At 37.0% G+C, this 17621-nt stretch overlaps 1 protein-coding gene across 1 annotated transcript in view; it reads right to left on the bottom strand.

Moving 5' to 3' along the window:
• LOC149839734 (diaminopimelate epimerase family protein) overlaps positions 1-16424 on the bottom strand; it is a 39843-nt gene extending 23419 nt beyond the window's left edge. The window contains exons 1-4 of the mRNA XM_090002786.1: positions 16003-16424; positions 15746-15913; positions 12911-12981; positions 9832-9889 (exon numbers count right to left, since the gene is read on the bottom strand). Of these exons, the coding sequence (XP_089858912.1) occupies positions 9832-9889; positions 12911-12981; positions 15746-15913; positions 16003-16275 (570 nt within the window). The 5' untranslated portion in view covers positions 16276-16424. The remainder of the gene's footprint in view (positions 1-9831; positions 9890-12910; positions 12982-15745; positions 15914-16002) is intronic.
• Between the last annotated feature and the right edge of the window lie 1197 nt (positions 16425-17621).

The raw sequence follows: 17621 nt of genomic DNA, 5'->3' as shown, positions 1-17621 counted from the left end.
CATTATGGGTCTAGAACCAGACCCATACATTTCATTCTCAATACCCCTCTTTCTCTAGAACTTGATTTCTAGAGAAAGAGAAAGAGAAAAAAAAGAAAAAAGGAGAAGAGGGAAAATCGTGAGAGGAAGAGAAAAGAAAAGAGAGAAGAAGAAGAAATATTCGACGATTTTTTCTCCTTTCTCTAGCTTTTTGTAAGATCCAATCAAGGTACGGGTTTTTCTCTAAATCTATATGGGAAGGGAGTAGTGTAGGTTGATTCAAGCATGGGTTTAGAGAGAAATAAAGAAATCTGATCATAAATATATATAGATATATATATTCAGAATTGCCAATTTCATTAATCTGATCAGATATCCATGTACTTTTTAGTTTGCCAATTTCATGTTCATGAATCTGATACATGTATCTTTTTAGTTGTCGATTTCATGAGCATGAATCAGCCCTATGTATTTTCGTCTATCGATTTCATGAGCATGCTTCATATATATGCATTTTTAGTTGTTGATTTCAGACCTATGTATTTCAATCTGTCGATTTCATGAGCATGCTTCATGTTTGAATCTGATATATATATATATGACTGTCGATCAGGTATGAATTTGTTATATATATCTATATTTTCAGACTGGTGATCAAGGTATGAATTTGATATACATATATACATATATATGACTGTCGATCAGGTATGAATTTGTTATATATATATATATATTTTCAGACTGGTGATCAAGGTATGAATTTGATATACATATATTTCAGATCATGTCATGAATCTGATTTATACATATATCAGATCATGTGTTGATATATATATATATATTAGATCATGTATTGAGTCTGATATATATATTTCAGATCATGGGTTTGAATATGATTTATATATACATCACATCATGAGTTTGAATCTGATTTATATATACATCAGATCATGAGTTTGCATCTGTTTGATATATATATATATATATATATATATATATATATATATATATATATATATATCAGATCATGTATTTTGAATCTGATTTATATATATTTCTGACCATGTGTTGAATCAGATATATATAGTTTTCAGTTTGTCGATATTGTGGTAGAATCTGATCATGCATATGTAATTTTTCAGTTAACTAATCATGTGGATGAACTTGTGCATAACATATGCATTTTTTTTTTCAGTTAGCTGACCATGTACATGAAGTTGATTATATGTAGGTAGTTTGTAGTCATCTGATTATATATATATATATATATATATATATATATATATATATATATATATATATATATGTGTGTGTCTGTCGAATCTGATCAGAATATATACATATATTGTTGACTTTCCTGTTAGCCGATCATGTCCATGAAGCTAATCATATGTTATTTGCAGTCAATTGATCATGTACATGAATCTGATTGGAATGTATATATATTTATTTCAATCAGTTGTTCATGTACATGAAGTTGATAATGATATATATATATATATATATATATTTATTTATTTATTTGTCAACTGATCATGTACATGAATCTGGCCAGAATATATATATAGTTTTGTCAGTTGATCATGTACATGAATCTGACCAGAATATGTACATATTTCTACAGCGGATCATGTACATGAAATTGACCAGAATATATATATAACTGTAAGTCGATCAGGTCTGATCATAAACATGTTTACAATCTACCGATCAGATTTGATCATAAATTAATAGATATCATGTTTGATCTAGTCATAAGTCGATTGTTAGTATAAATATGATCTTAAACAAATCAGTTTGCAGTTTCTTAGCATTTGCATGATTGTTGGTCATATGCATAAATCTGATCTTATGTAGATCGTTTGCATGTTTACTAGATCATATGCGTAAATTTGATCATGAATAGTGTGGTCTATAAGCTTTTTATATGCATGTGTATATGCTTGGTTAAATGTGCGTTCTTTTTGTGTGTGAATGTGCATTGTGAACATAAATTATAAAATTGTGTGTGTTTTATGTTCACTAAAATTTTGCAATGGCATGAATCACTTTTCGAGATTATGTTAGTGGTTATGTGTGAATCATTGCGGGTCTATGTAGGCTCGGAGTGTGTTTTGCACATGTGTTATTGAAACTGTTATGCATTGCAAAATGATTTTTGAAAATTATTGTTTTTAAAATAATTATATTATTGAATTGTTAGGATAAGGGCTCGAAATTGTTATTGCATGTGGATTTGCAAAACGATTCTTGTGTAAAGAACTTGAAATTGATTTAAATTGTAAAATATACCAAAATAGTGTAATTATATGCTCTTCCTTGATGTCCCTTCTACAATGTGGGAATCTTGAATAACGGTCATGGGAGATTGTAACAATACTAAAACTCAGTATGCAATTGTGAGCCCAAAACCTGATGTGATGTTCACATTCCTGACCATGATTTTAGAAAACTTTCAGCCACTTTGCCTAGGGGTGGTGGTGTTGACTCAGCTGTAGTTATTGGTATACCAAGAAAGTGGCGTCAATGGCAAACGATTTTCATTGATGTTCTGGCATTAGGTGAGGATTTCTTATATCGGTCGAAGAACAAGTGTGGAACACAGTCATTAAAATACAAATTGTGTTTAAGCTATAACTGGGAACTACCTTGAACCTCAAGAATTTTGCATGTTTGAGTATTCGGAGGTTTAAGGAAAAGTATAAATTAAATTTGTGTGCATTTAATAGGGTCATGCATGCAAAAGCAACTATGATAAATAACTTAAGAAGTTATTCATACATGTGCATTGAATCATGCATCTTTTACTGTTCAGCATTAGTTGCATGCATTTCTGAATATTTGATTAGGCATGATATCGTTGAATGCTTGAATGGTAAGTTATTTTTGGTAAATTATAGATTGTGATTTTCTCTTAAATTTATGCATGAGTTAATTTATATTATTTACTTTTCTGTTGGATTTTTAAAGGAATTCGTACAAAGACTTTGGTTCTTACTCGTTTTCTAAAATTGTTTTTCAAGCACAGAGGCTCAGTGATGCATAGGACTGGTTGGCTAGAGGACTTGAGGCTTATGACTTTGTGCTTGGGTTCTGACTTGTGTGTAAGAGTTAGATAGGGTCAATTTTATATTTTGGACTTTTGACTTATTAGTTTAATTAATGAAGTTCAATTTACTATTTTCAATGCATGGAATGGTTTATGGAATGGTTATTTTAAATTTGTGATGTACCCCAGATCCTTGATAGGTTCTTTACAATTGTTTTAAAAAAAAAATTCACTACTTTTTCAAGGGTCAGGTGAGGTCGTTACAAGCTCTCTCTCTCTCTCTCTCTCTCTCTCTCTCTCTCTCTCTCTCTCTCTCTCTCTCTCTCTCTCTCTAGATACATGTATATGACTTATGTGATAATCACTAGATTTATTGATTGGGGATTGTTTAATTAAAGTGAGAAGGATTCTTGTGTGCTAGAAAGTAGATAGCCTGGTAGTTGTCACCCCACTGTTAAGTTATATGTATAACTTCATACATAGTTATATATATTCAAGATATATGTGACCATAATGAATAATGTAATTTTGGGTTGCCCACCAGGGGCATTTTTATTTATTTTTCTTTTTAATTTTTGTATTTTTTATTTCTTTATGTAAAGGCATTGTTGTATATGCCTCCACGTAGTCGTTGGGTCATAAATATAATTGTTGGGAGTACTCCCAACAGTCATAAATATGATTGTTGAGAGCCTCTCAACGTCTATTTTGGAGGCTCCCTCTTGGCCTCTTGCCTATAAATAAGGGCTTAAGGCCCTTTGTATTCAAAGCTTCTTTGAATATCCTTGATGAATAAATTCATTATTTTTAAGTGTTGTCTCTCTTTTGATATTGTATGCACACTTGTGCTTGTGTAAGTCTTAATGCTTTTTGGATTTTATCATAATGGACTTGTGCATGTGCACTTTGTGATTGCATTCTTCATAAGCCCTTAGTGGTTTATCTGCTTTGGACCATGTTGTAATGAAATGGTTGTCTTTCACAAAAGCACGAGAAATCTTCAAAAGAGTATCTATTGGAGACACTTTAAGCAAAACCCATAAAAGGGTAAAAATGAAATAACACACTAAAATAATAAATCTTTATTTCTTCACAAGAAATGCTTAAGAAGCATTAATGTACATGAGAGGGGATCACCCCTATTTATACAAGAGAAAAGAGAGTAGAGGAGAGCTCTTGAAAAGCTCTCCCTTGGAGTCATTGGATCTAGTGCAACGGTTCTAATTATAGTTGTTGGACTAGATCCAACGACTATAAATCTAGTCAGGTTCTAATTGAAACTTGACTAGATAATTAATTCTAGTTCAAAATGAACTAGATAAAAAAGGAAAAAGAAAGAAAGAAAGAAAAAAAAAATATATATATATTATTATTATATTATTATTTTATTAACATATATTATATATATATATATTATATGTTACATTTTAACACTCCCTCAAACTTACGGTACAATGAGCAAAAGTTTGTTCAAGTGAGTAAAATCTAGGAGCGGCAAGAGGTTTGGTGAAGAAGTCTGTTAATTGATATTTTAATGTAACATATGGCAGATCAATGGTTTCATGTAAGTATTTCTCTCTGACATAGTGACAGTCCATCTCAATATGTTTGGTGCATTCATGAAATATCCGGTTATTAGCAATATAGATTGCACTCTTGTTGTCACATCACATTCTTGAAGCTCGTGTTGCTTCAACTTCCATGTTATCAAGCAGACGTCTGAGCCAACTACTTCCATCGTCGTGGTGGCCATGGCTCTATATTTAGCTTCGCTGGAGAAGAGAGACCTTCTGGTGCTTTTTGCATCTCCACGAAATTAAGCATTCAATTAAGAAAACACAAAAACTAGTGGTTGAGTGTTTATTATTGGGATTACCTCCCCAATCAGCATCAATATAGGCAATTAAATCTAATAATGATGAAAAAGACAAGAAAATGCCTCGTAAAAGAGAGGACTTTATATATCTAATAATACGCAAAACTGCTCCCATGTGAACATGTAAAACCCAGGAAAAAAACCTTTAGGGTCAAACCCAGGTCGGGTCCGGATCCGACCCGGGTACTCAGCCCCCCCCCCCCCCCCCCGATCTCTTTTTAAGAGAGGGCGCGGGTTAGGGTTCTCAGACAGAAGAACCCTAACCCTCCACCATAGCCGCTTGCCCTCATCCCTCTTCGTTGTCTCTCCTCTCCCGTCCGAGCTCCGGCAACCGTGCCAGGCACTTGAGTCCGACCGGCACTCTGGTCCACGATCTGAGTCCATGTCCATGGATCCATCCTGCAGTCTCCCATATTGCGTGTCTGGTGGACCTAGTTCAGCTCTGATCTATGATCTGGGTCCATGTCTTTGGATCTAACCTGCAATCACCTCTACTGCGTGTCTGTGGATCCGACTCAGTTTCGTGCCACAATTCGAGTCCACATCTTTGGATCCAACCCATAGTCTACCCTATTGTGTGTTTGGTGGATCAGGGTTAGCTCTGGTCCACGATCCAAGTCCACATCCTTGGATCCGACCCGCAGTCTCCCATACTCCATGTCTAGTGGATCAGGTTCAGCTCTTATCCACGATCCGGATCCACGTCTTTGGATCAAACCCGAAATCTCCCCTACTGCGCATCTGGTGGGCTCGAGTGCACCCCTTCTACCAAACCTTGGGTGCTACTATGATGTGATACACTAACGCTTTGCAAAACCCATGCCGCCTATGTCACGTGGGTATGGATATGGGTACGGAGGGTGCGACACCACACTTTCAAAAAATGTGCATGTGGAGACACGGCTATATATATATATATATATATATATATATATATATATATATATATATATATATATATATATATATATATATGTGTGTGTGTGTGTGTGTGTGTGTGTGTAAGAAATGGTTTTACGGGCTTCAATCCAAGATCCATGTTTGTAAATATAAAAAATTAATTTTAGTGATGTTTTAATAAATGTGAGAGGTAGACTGATATTTTTGATAAAGGAAAGGTTTCGATGATATTTTCAATAAAGGGGAGGAAAGGTAAAATGATAATATTTTAAAAATAAAAAGGGGAGGTGGGGTATAAAAAAAAGAGGGAGGGAAGAGAATGAACCTCTCTCTCTCTCTCTCTCTCTCTCTCTGGGTCTGAAACCAAAAGAGAAAGAGGAGCCTGAAATAGGAGAAGAGGCGGAAGAGGTACTTCACATCGCCTCTCTCTCACACCTTTCTTTCTCTTTCCTCCTCTTCTTCTTTTGGGTCTTTTTTGGGTTGGATCTTTGTTGGGAAATGAGACCAAAGAGGGGGGAACAAGACCAGAGAGAGGGGGAACGAGAACAGAGAGGGAGACGAGAGGGGGAATAGAGAGAGAGGGGGGGTTGTGTGTTATCGTGGTGAGGGCGGGAACAAAATGGCCCCACCCCTTTTGACCTTCCTTTGACCAAGGTCAAAAACCTTAAAAATAAGAGTTTTGGGTCGGGTATGGGTTGGATTCAACCCAAGACATACCTGAACTGAGTCCAGTTCCAGCACCCGTGTCTTGCTGTGTCAACACGAGTATGGCGAGTCCTATGGCGTGTCTGTGTGACAGCATGTAGCACTAGCTTGGCTGGAAAACAATGGGATAGCATTGTTAGTGATGAATGGTGTCGCTCAAAGGGGACATGTTAATCAGTCAACACCAAGCACAAAACCAACTCATCCATCTATGTTCAGGGAACTCATCCAAAAGGGAAACTTTTGCCGGTGTTCAGCTATGATAAGAACAGATATGAGTAGAAGGCTTACGATACAACTGGAACAATGTCAAACCTGCCAGTTTCTGGTCTTATATAGCTGGAAAGAAGAGGAGCATACTATGGTCTTAAAAACTTAAGTGTATAGGTTATTGCCCCACCACACCCCAAATCATAGTTACGGTAAGCACTTAGGTCATGTTTATTTTGGTCACAGCTGTGATTCTTCAGCCTGTGAAAGCTAGTTACAGGTTCACAGTGACAATCATAATCACAGAATCAACTTTCACATGTTTGTGCTGCCTTATGAAAGTTCTGTGATTGTGATTGTGATTGTGATTTGTAATCACAACTTGAGAAAATCTCTCTTTCACAGGGCATTGCAAATGTGTCCTTAGAGTAAAAGTAGGAACCCCGATTCTCAATGCTGAGAATCTCGATTCCCAGTCATGGGCATCCTGATTCCCAATCATGACATTATTTGGATGTTAATAACTTGATCCATTTCTAAATGTTAGTTAATATGACACTATTTGGATGTTAAAGTTTTTTGTAAGATTTTGAGATAATATGAACAACTTTGTCATTACTTCATAAGTTTGTCGTTTATATGAAAGGAATAAAGGATTTTCTACTTTATATTGGCATTGAATATCATTTTAGAGGTATAGACCTATAAATTAAATGCTTTCTTAGCCTTAGCATATTCTTTATTGTTCGAAAGTATCATACAGTAGCTAACTTATGTTGTTAGGCTTGGTTGAAGTTTCTTAAATTTGTAATATATGTAATAAAATATGCAGAAACTGCTGCACAAATTCTTTTATTATTTCAATATTTGGTATCTAAGGTAAGCTTGTTAAGGTGTTGCTATTTAATGTTCTGTACTTGTATTGAATGTTTTCTTAATCGCTTCCCACTTTTTGAATCCTCTAAAGACTTGAAATGGCCACTTTACAATTTTGATTCTTGTACTGCTTCCCGTTTTCAAAACCCACTCTGGCAATTTTTTTTCCTAAGTGGATCACAAGGAAGTGAATCTTTCAGGATGGCCCTTTCCTTGGTTGACATGTTTTTTAAGTTGCAGCCTGTCACTTGTATCTAACTCTAGATCGTGGGTCCATGTTCAATATGCTAGATAATCATTGACCTGGCATGCAGTTTTATATAGTTTTGTCTAGATTTTTGGTGGGCTGCAATCATACTGGCAGTCCAGCAGTAATGCACTGGATCCCATCAGATCTCCCTAGTTAATCATGCGTGGTGGGAGGTTTACTGGGATGGGTGATCCATATTTTTTGGTGAATCGAAGATTTAACAGGAACATTGTAAATTTCACCTTTAAAGAGTCTGTGCTTGAAAGCAGTACATCCCTGATAAACAATTGGTATTGATTCAGCAACAAAATAGACTTGGTCTTCAAAAGACAAGGACATGGACTCCTATAAGTCTTGATGAAGTCAACTGCAATAAGTATTTCCAATATGACATATCATATCCTGACTGATTCAGCAGCAAAATAAACTTGGACTATGAAAGGCAAGGACATAGACTCTAAGTCAATGAAGTCAACTCCAATAAGTTTTCCCGATATGACATGTCCCACCCACATATTCCCAGTAGAATGTCTTTAGTTAGGACTTGAAAGGACATAGATTTACCAATATTGTCTTGGGTCAAAAACTAACTTCAAACAAGTCTTGCTTGTACAACCATTTATGGATACAAAATGAGTCCTGCAGCCTCAGACCTATGTAGTCAAAAGCTCTGACTAGGCACTGACTAGTCTGCCTAGTCGGTCAGACTAAGAAAAACGCCTAGGCTTTGCAATTCCTAGGTGAGTACCTTAAAAGGTACCAATTTTGCCAACTAGAAAAGTGCCTAGTCGGCGACTAAGCTGCCTCCGCCTAGGCACGAGGGCAGTTTAGCCATTTATTATTCTTATATATATTGTTATTTTATATATGCGTGTGTGTGTGTTTGCTACTTTGCTTTGGGGATTTTTTTTGTGAAACATTGAAAGCATGCACAGTTAATTTGAATTGATTATGTTTTCTATGTGTGTTTGTTTCTGATTATTTTTTCTATAAAATCCTGAAAGCATGTTTAGTATTATGAATTATGTAATATGTTATTTTTATATATGTTATTGGGCTTCTATGAAAGGGTGAAAGCATATTTTGTTGATTATATTGAATGTGTTATGAATAATTGAAATATATATATATATATGTGTGTGTGTGTGTGTACAATTATATATATGTATATTCTGGTTATGTATATTAATATATTTTGTGAAAGCATGTGTAATTGTGTACTTGTGTAATAAAAACATCTTATTAGTAAAAGAATTAAATATATTTATGTATATTTTGTATACTTTTTTACATTTTAATTGGGGTACCGACTAGTCTGACTAGTCCTGCCTAGTCCTTGACTAGTCTTTTTAAGGGTCTACCGACTAGGCACCGCCTAACTCTTTTGACTACATAGCCTCAGACTGAATTAACCAATCATATATGAGCTTTTGATGTATTGGACATCAACTCAACCACGGAAAGCTCCACATTCCAAGTAAAAACTGCACCAATGGCAAGAACTATCATAAAGTGAAAAATATCACAGTTAGCACCCACACAAGATGGTGATGCACAGGTAAGACAGACTAAGCAATAACTTTCATACGGGTAATCAACTAGGCACATTTACTCATTTGTGTTATTTTGCAACACAGCGGCAGTCATGGCTAAGAAGGGTAAAGGGTGCTGTTTGCTTACCTTTCTTGTCCAGGAAACAAAAGAATGTTTTTGACAACAAGATGCAGAGTTCTAAGAAAAGTTGACCATATATTTCCTAATGAATAGATCAGAAACACAAAAGGATTAACAGATCTAAATACTTTGTGGACCAAAAAATTCTTTGTTAGTCACGAGAGCAGGAACATAGAATAAACCATCTATGGATTCTCTTTCCAGAAGGGCCAAGGAAGTTGAAAGCTCAAACAATAAGACTAAAGCAGAATGATTCTCCAAATCAACAGAATAAATAAAGGATTCACGAACAAAAATGAGAAAAATGCAAACCTGTCCATCATCTTTTATCTTTGGGATAATCAAACCAGCACCAGTCTGAATGGTAAAACTGTACAGCAAGAGAAATAAGAAACAAACATATTCAATGAAATAAGTGAATATATCTTAAAAAGCTACACATGTAAATTTTGAAACCATAAGACCAGCCATTTATTCTAGAAATTCATAGTGTTGCACATCAAGTAGGAAGATTAATACTGAGACAGTATCAGCCTAAAAAATTAATGCAGAAGACGTTCAACAAAACTGGCAGTAGATCAAAATATACTTAAATTCCGCAAAATCAACTACACTAAAAAAGCAGCAACACGTTCTTCAATCTGCCAAACAGAAGTTGACATAGACAACTAAAGGGATCCTATGTCATACTATCATGGTTTCACAATGATAAGGCATATATGCGCACAGGCATAAAGCTCGCATGCACACATGCAATACACACACAACACACAGACGCGACTACACACATACACACACATTAGCGGAAAGAAAGCTAGAGATCTCGTCGAGCACATGTATTAAAGATAAAGATCAGAGTGTATTGGTGAAAGATACACGGATGCAGCATTTTTTTAACTTATTAAATAAACCACTTGGCAAAAGTGGGCCAAGCTAAAGAGTCTAATTAGAGAATGATTGACGCTGAAGAAGTTGAATTAATAATAGCAAAGATCAGAAGAACTAAGGCACCAGGCAACGATGTTTCTTAAAAAAAATTGTACTTCTACTGTTTATGGATAAGGATTACATGGTAAGCTAAATTACTCAGCAACAGTTTAATCATTAAAAATAAAAACCCAATCACTTAAAGACTGGAAGATGAACTCCTTGGTCTCTATATATAACAAGAAGGATCAGTAACTATCATGTCATCAATCCCATGGGCCACATTATGACATATAAGAACATATCTAACTTTTATATCTTCTTTGTACTTGGCACAAAATTTATCACTTGCGACACATTTTACCTAGATTGTATGACTCTTTTAGCCACCTTGTATGTATTTAGATATCAACTTTTCTGTCCTTTGTCATATTTTTAAATATTACTTTCATATCCTTGGCAAACTTTTTAACTTCTTCACTCTACTTTATTTTTCAATTTCATGTTCATTCTTTATAGGTATTGGTCATATGATTCTTACTCTTTACTCGCCCCCTTCATCTTAGTCAAAAGTCATCAATATGCTTCATATTAGATTCATTCTTAAATGTTATAAGGCATTTAGTGTTTTTCCTTCTTTTTTTCTCTGTGATTGCTATTGCAATATCCAAAGAAACTACAAATTGAACAATACAATTACCAAGAAAAGAACGCATACAAGATCAAGAGTTGAAAGATGACAGCATGACATAAATAAGGGATTCATTTAGGGAGAGGACACACACACAAACCCTGTTGGCATCCCTAATGGCATTAAAAAAAAAAAGAACCCGATTGAAAAATGGAAATAAAAAGTAAGGGCACGAAACAAGAAGTCTAGAAATACTCAGCAAGCATAGCTACTATACTGAAATACATTTATCATAAAAACCTAAAAACCAAAGTCAAAAGGTTTGGTCATGTCATAACCACAAAAAAATTGGGTAGCATGACCGGAGACATGAAAAGAACTATCAATCCTAATGCTGAGCCAGCAAAGAACTGTTTCCAAAACTAAACTGTGAAATTATTGTTTTGAATCAATCATGCTAGTACCAGAAAAAATCTATACAACAATTCACAATAACTGGTAAATCCACCATGAAATATTTGATTTGCCCAGTCATTCAAAATATAACCTTCATAATCTCAAAATAAATTGCTTTGGAATAAACAGAGGCATTCGCAAAATGCCCACTTCAGAAACTTGTATGCATAAACCATGAGAGATTTCATACATAAATTACAAGTTAGTATGGTTCACATCAATCCACAAGTTCAGGTACTCCTATTATGGTTGTTTCTAATGTAAAGTTCAAGCAAATAGGGTAGACAAATGTGCAGAAAACTTGAAATGTTTTCAAGCATGGGACAGCCATTAGATCCATTCAGATAGGTATTTCAAATTAAAATTTATCTAGAAATCAGATTGCCTTGACACAGTATTTCTAATTTCATGTTTCAAACTTCCAAGTTGCAACACAAAAGTATCTTCCAATGCTTTTTTGCCTCTTTAATTCTCTTGAAAATAAAGACATTTATTTTCCAAAGCACAGGAATTAGTAAACAAACTTCCCATATTCTTAGAAGCTCTAGTCCTTGATAGCAAGACTTTCAAAGGAAGATTGGTTAGTATCTAATCTTCATTGGTAGAATTTTCATATAAGACACATAAACCATCATTCAATCAACAGCATTAACTTGCATCACATGATACACAAAAGGACCATGATGATCAGAAAGGGGTTGAAAGGGCAAGGAACCCCTTAGGCACTAAAGGACACATGAGCACAAACAAATTATGCACATGAAATCCATAAAGCCACCTACCCTGATACATTTCCAGCTCCAGTTTGGTTCCCAGACCCCAGCAAAGGGTCGTCCAATAAAGGAAGACGCAGGTAAATTGTTTGTTAATTCAATGGAAGGAAATACATAAAAAATATGATTTTCTGTAAAATATTAAAATCTGTTGATTTTCAGACTACAAAATGCTAAAATTTTTGCTATCACCAACAAATGAATGAATATGCCATAACCATCTCATTTTCGTATAAGCACCAACCCATAGAAGATACAAATCAGCTTGAACAGTCCAAGATACTGCAGAACCTTCCAATATGGCTACTCAAAAGAGTCCCTCAAACCAACACATGAATGAAAAGAATTTGAATATATGATCTTAAAAAACATTTGACAAAAGTAACCAGATATATTTAACCAATCGATTCATCCACACGTCGCAACCAAGAAACTTCAATGAACCTGGAGAATGACTAATGCAATAAAAGGATAACATTTGCCCTACAAGTAGTGAAACATAATACAGTTCAGGCGATGGGAAAATAATACAAGCTACAGAAATGGTCCAAATGGTCTATCATGCAGAAAATTTACATATGTAGAGGTGTCCCCATGATATCACCTTCGAGTTCCAGCCAAATTTTCAAGTTCTGCAATGAATCGAGCAAAACAACGAATGCCATTCCCGCACATCTGTTTTAACACAAAAGTGAGAAAGGAAATAAAGTATTGAACAAGAAGAGAGTAACTAGCCATGAAATGCATACCCACATCCACAAAAACAAGGTATGGCATCAAAATTTTATCAAAAGAATTTATGCTTTCTCAAATTAAGAAACTATTTAATTACACACGTGATCATAGTGTATGAAAAACAAAGAACCAGTGACAACAATGATGATGAACCATCGACAAACAGAAAATAGAAGTAGCAGATGAAGCTGCACACTAGAATGATTTACAGAACCAACAGAGACAGACTTCCCGTCACACATCAAAGCAGTTGAAACATCCAAGCAGTGAACATACCCACCACATGCTGCCTCACCATAGAGATGTCTATTTAACAACATCTAGACTAGATATTAGAAATGAGAAGAATAGAATTAGCATGCTAAATCACCCAGATAAAATTATTGAACCTAGGTGAAAAGAAAACCAGTACAACAAAAAGGAAGTTTCAATCTTTTGTGCCATCCTTGAAATGTGTTTCTTTATCAAGCTACTAAATCAGATCATGAAAACTTTTACAAGGAGGCAAGGCTGACACGACTGCAGAAAGACCATCAAGTTGCATACTGAATCATTGGCATATGATACAGTTAATGTTGCCTTTTTGAAGAAGAAGGATATTTCCTAAAGCAACCTATCCTAAATTCATGGTTCAAAACCTGTTAATGTTTGAACCCTAGTTCACTCTTGGTTCTAACAAAGGAGAGAAAGAAATAGGAGGAAAGGGAGAAAGATGCAACCGAAAGGGAAATACTTTGATTCAAGGGGAAGCTTGTTTCCAATAGGGTTGGGCATCGGGCCGGGCTGGGGCAGCCCGCGGGCCAGCCCGGCCCAGCCTGCCATGAGCCGGGGCTTGGGCCTATAAATTAGGCCCAAGCTCGGCCTGAACCAGGCTTTTGGCCCGACCTGGCCCAAACCGAGCTGACACGGGCCGGCTTGGCCAGTGTATATATATTATATACATTATATATAACATAATATATAATACATTATATATATAACATAATATAGAATACATTATATATAACATAATATACATAATTATTATACATTATATTTTATATATAATATATATTATATAATAGGCCCGGCCCAGCCTGACCCAGCCCGATTAAGCGGGCCAGGGTTTTCCCAACAGGCCGGGCTGGCCAGATGCCCACCCCTAGCTTCCAATACCCAAGAGGCTGAAATTTGTTAAAATTCAATAATCCTTTTCTTTACAAAGGAAACTATTTATTGAGATGCGCTTCAACAGAAGGGATCCAGACCTATAACTATCCAATCCATCATCCTACTAAAGTACAAGCCATGTACATATCCGAACCCTGAACATAGGAGTGAGGTTGTAACAATTCCCGCCCCCTTAAAAAGCACCTTGTCTTCAAGATGTAGCGTTAAAAAGGACCTTGTAGATGCAATGTGGCATGGCATCATCCAAAATATGTTTCAAGTGCACTATCTTGTTTGTGATTTTGCCTTTGATGAAATGAGGTCAGAGGTGGAAAATATGTAGTGAGAGCAGGGGAGATACTCAGTTCACCTCTGAAAATGGATTTTCCAACACGAGGCCAAGTTCAGATCCAACATACATAGATCTTATTTTGGGTTCAGTTGCAACTAACAGAATAGATCCAACCCATTTGCATCCCCCAATTTAACCTGTCAACTACATGCAAGTTAAACAAATGAAACTGAATATAAGATTTATGTTATGCAGATAAGATGGTGGCGAAGTTTGGAGCTCCAAGGGAGGAGATGAGAATAAATCATGTATGGCAAACTTAAAGGCAGGACAAAGCATCAACTAATTAGCTTTTGGTAGTTATTCCCAAGGGTGAAACGTTTCTGAGATTTGTGGATGCAACCAATAATAAAGAAGCACCAATTCATCATTTAAGTGACTTGTTTTCCTTGCTGAGGTAGGTGAAATTTTTATTAAAAAAGAAATAGAATTCTAAATGGTGAGGAACTGCATATTATGTGGAAGTTGAAGCATCTATCTCATGGGAGCTGAATCCCATTCCGGGAAACAGAAATTTCAGTTACTCAGATTCATTAACCATCAAATTCATATTTCACAAAAAAGCAAGAGATGGCATTCTTGTACATTAGTTAAGAGAGAGATCCCCATTTTGCTTTATGGAATGTAGATGTTATAGATCAAAACAAGATACCAGTCATCTGTACTCGATCTTCAATTCCATAAGCCATATGTGCTTAAGGACATTGTAAACAATGTGGACAACCTATGTCACACTGTTGAATGCTTGACCCTTGAGAAGATTGGTCACTTGATATTTCCCGCAAATGGCCCTAAATAAAGCAAAAATAGGTTATTTGAGTCTTCTGCCCACGCAATCTTCAGCGCACCTCTGAGAAACTGATAGCATCTTCCCGAATTCCATTACAGCAATTCAGAGCCGACAGAACTCTTTATAAGTTATAATTGCAATCCTAATTTCCCCTTTCACTTCCCTCCTTCTGGCTCGTTCATATCCTGAACTCGATTTTTGTTATCAACCGCAATCTCTGAGAGTTAGTATGAGTAAAATCAGAGAAGAAAAGCAACACTTCCAGGCAACCTCCGGTCTCCAACTCAATCAATAAAAAAAAACCAACAGTTTCAATGGCCAAAATTTTCCCCTCGAAAACGATATGAACCAAACGGAACCCCAAAAAAACGCCAGAAAAAGGGAACAAAAGCTAGGATTTTTCCAAGAATCACCTCAGGCTCGCTCCCATCCGAATTAAAGATCCTCATGGAGTAGTCTGCTCCTGCAAACCCAGGCATCGCGAAGATCACGCCGTCGGCGCCGATGCCGAAGTTCCGGTCACAGAGCCTCACTGCCTGCTCCGGAGTGACCTTGGGCTCCAAGGAGTCACGATTGTCGACCTGGCCGCCATTTCCGCGCCAATAAAACAGAAGTAAACAAGCAGCAAAAAAATGTCAAAGCAAAGCGAGATCAGAGAACGCGGTGATACCATGATAAAATCATTGCCGAGACCGTGGTACTTTACGAAATGCAGCAGTTTGTCTTTCTTCTGCTCCGCGAGCGGGTGGGAAGCGACCGCCTCGGCGGACGGCCTGGCGGAGAGCATCGAGGCAGACACCGCTAGCCGAGTGCTCCTCGGGAGGGGAAGCGGATTTCGGGTGGAGGTGCGCAGCCGAACGGCGGAAGGAGAGAGGCGGAGTTGTCGTGGCGGCGGCGGTGGTGAGGGAGAGGAGATGGGGAAGAGGGAGATGGCCGCCGCCATGGGGTGCGTGTGGGTTCGTTGGTCGTGGTTCGGCCGCGCGGCTGAGTTTGTGCAAGTGAGCGAGCGAATTTTTCCAACTATTCAAAGGAGGGACGACGTTTGCGGCTGCTGACGACGGCCTTGACTATGATGGTCCGCCGGTGCTCGTTGCTTGGCCCTGCATCTCAGGTACCGTTTTAGTCTTTGAAGTGGGGCCCATCTCCTTCCACAAGAAATGTGTCACAGGGATACTCCAATTTTACTTCCGCGTCGTGTCTGAAAGTGTACTATACTTGGTGAAAAATTACTGTAAGTACGGGTATCTATTGTCCATTTCCTTAGAGAGCGCATCAGGTCAGCCTTAGCTCTAACGTTGTACCGTCAGAGTTGCCTTGGATGCCGCTCATTTATGTTTGATCAACGGCAGCCAAAATACCATCAAGTTTGTTTCTGTTTCAGTTCATTTTTTAAAGTACAGATGCTGCTCATCTAAAACTTGAATGGTCCTCAAAAAACACCCATCTAAGAAACAGCCTATCCATTCATGGCGTTCTGGTTGTCGTTCATCTCATAAATAAATGGCATCCAAAGCAGTTTTGACGATATAGTGTTAGAGCTGCCTCTGACAGTATAAGCTCTCGTTTTATTATAACCAAATCTATGCTTTTCTAACAATACTACTAAGGATGAGGGCATTTTGCGTGAGACACATTTTTTGTTACTTATATCCCATGACATACCTTAGTGTTTAAGATACAAGTAATATGTATCATAGTTCAATTTTGACAAACACATATAGGTGTGAGACACATCGGTCTTGTGTAACGCATAGCTAGGTAAATGTGAGCCCCATCTTTTTTGGGCTTGTTTTTGAGTCGTCAGTCTTGTGTGACACTCAGTTTGTCTGAAGAAATGTGAGCCCCATCTGTTTTAGGCTTGATGGATTCAGCTGAATTGGAGGAGGAGGATGTGTGGTGACATGTAATTTGTTAGAATAAACGTGGGCACTATCCTTTTTTGGGCTGATCACAATGTGCATGGGAGTCAACCCATGCATATTGGATGATATGCATGGGAGTGATCTATCCATGCATATCAGGTATGGCTTAATCATCCACGCATGGATAATGCATTCTTGCATGAATAGTTAAGTCATACCCGATATGCATGGATTAGCTCTCATGTATATCATGATAACGCAGAAACGGTTGGCAAGTATACCCGGAATGCATGGGTTGACTCTCATGCATATCGTGATACTCCCCCTCAAGTTGGTGGGTGTAGGTCAGTAACCTGCAACTTGCTAATGAGAAAATGAAATTTGCCCCTCCTGCGGGCTTTACTGAAGATGTCAGCGAGTTGCAGGT

Source organism: Nuphar pumila, chromosome 4 (assembly GCF_984573655.1).
Source record: "Nuphar pumila chromosome 4, dmNupPumi1.hap1.1, whole genome shotgun sequence".
In the NCBI taxonomy this organism is placed as follows: Eukaryota; Viridiplantae; Streptophyta; class Magnoliopsida; order Nymphaeales; family Nymphaeaceae; genus Nuphar; species Nuphar pumila.
Note: the sequence above shows the minus strand (reverse complement) of the source record. Positions and strands in the feature narration are given on the sequence as shown.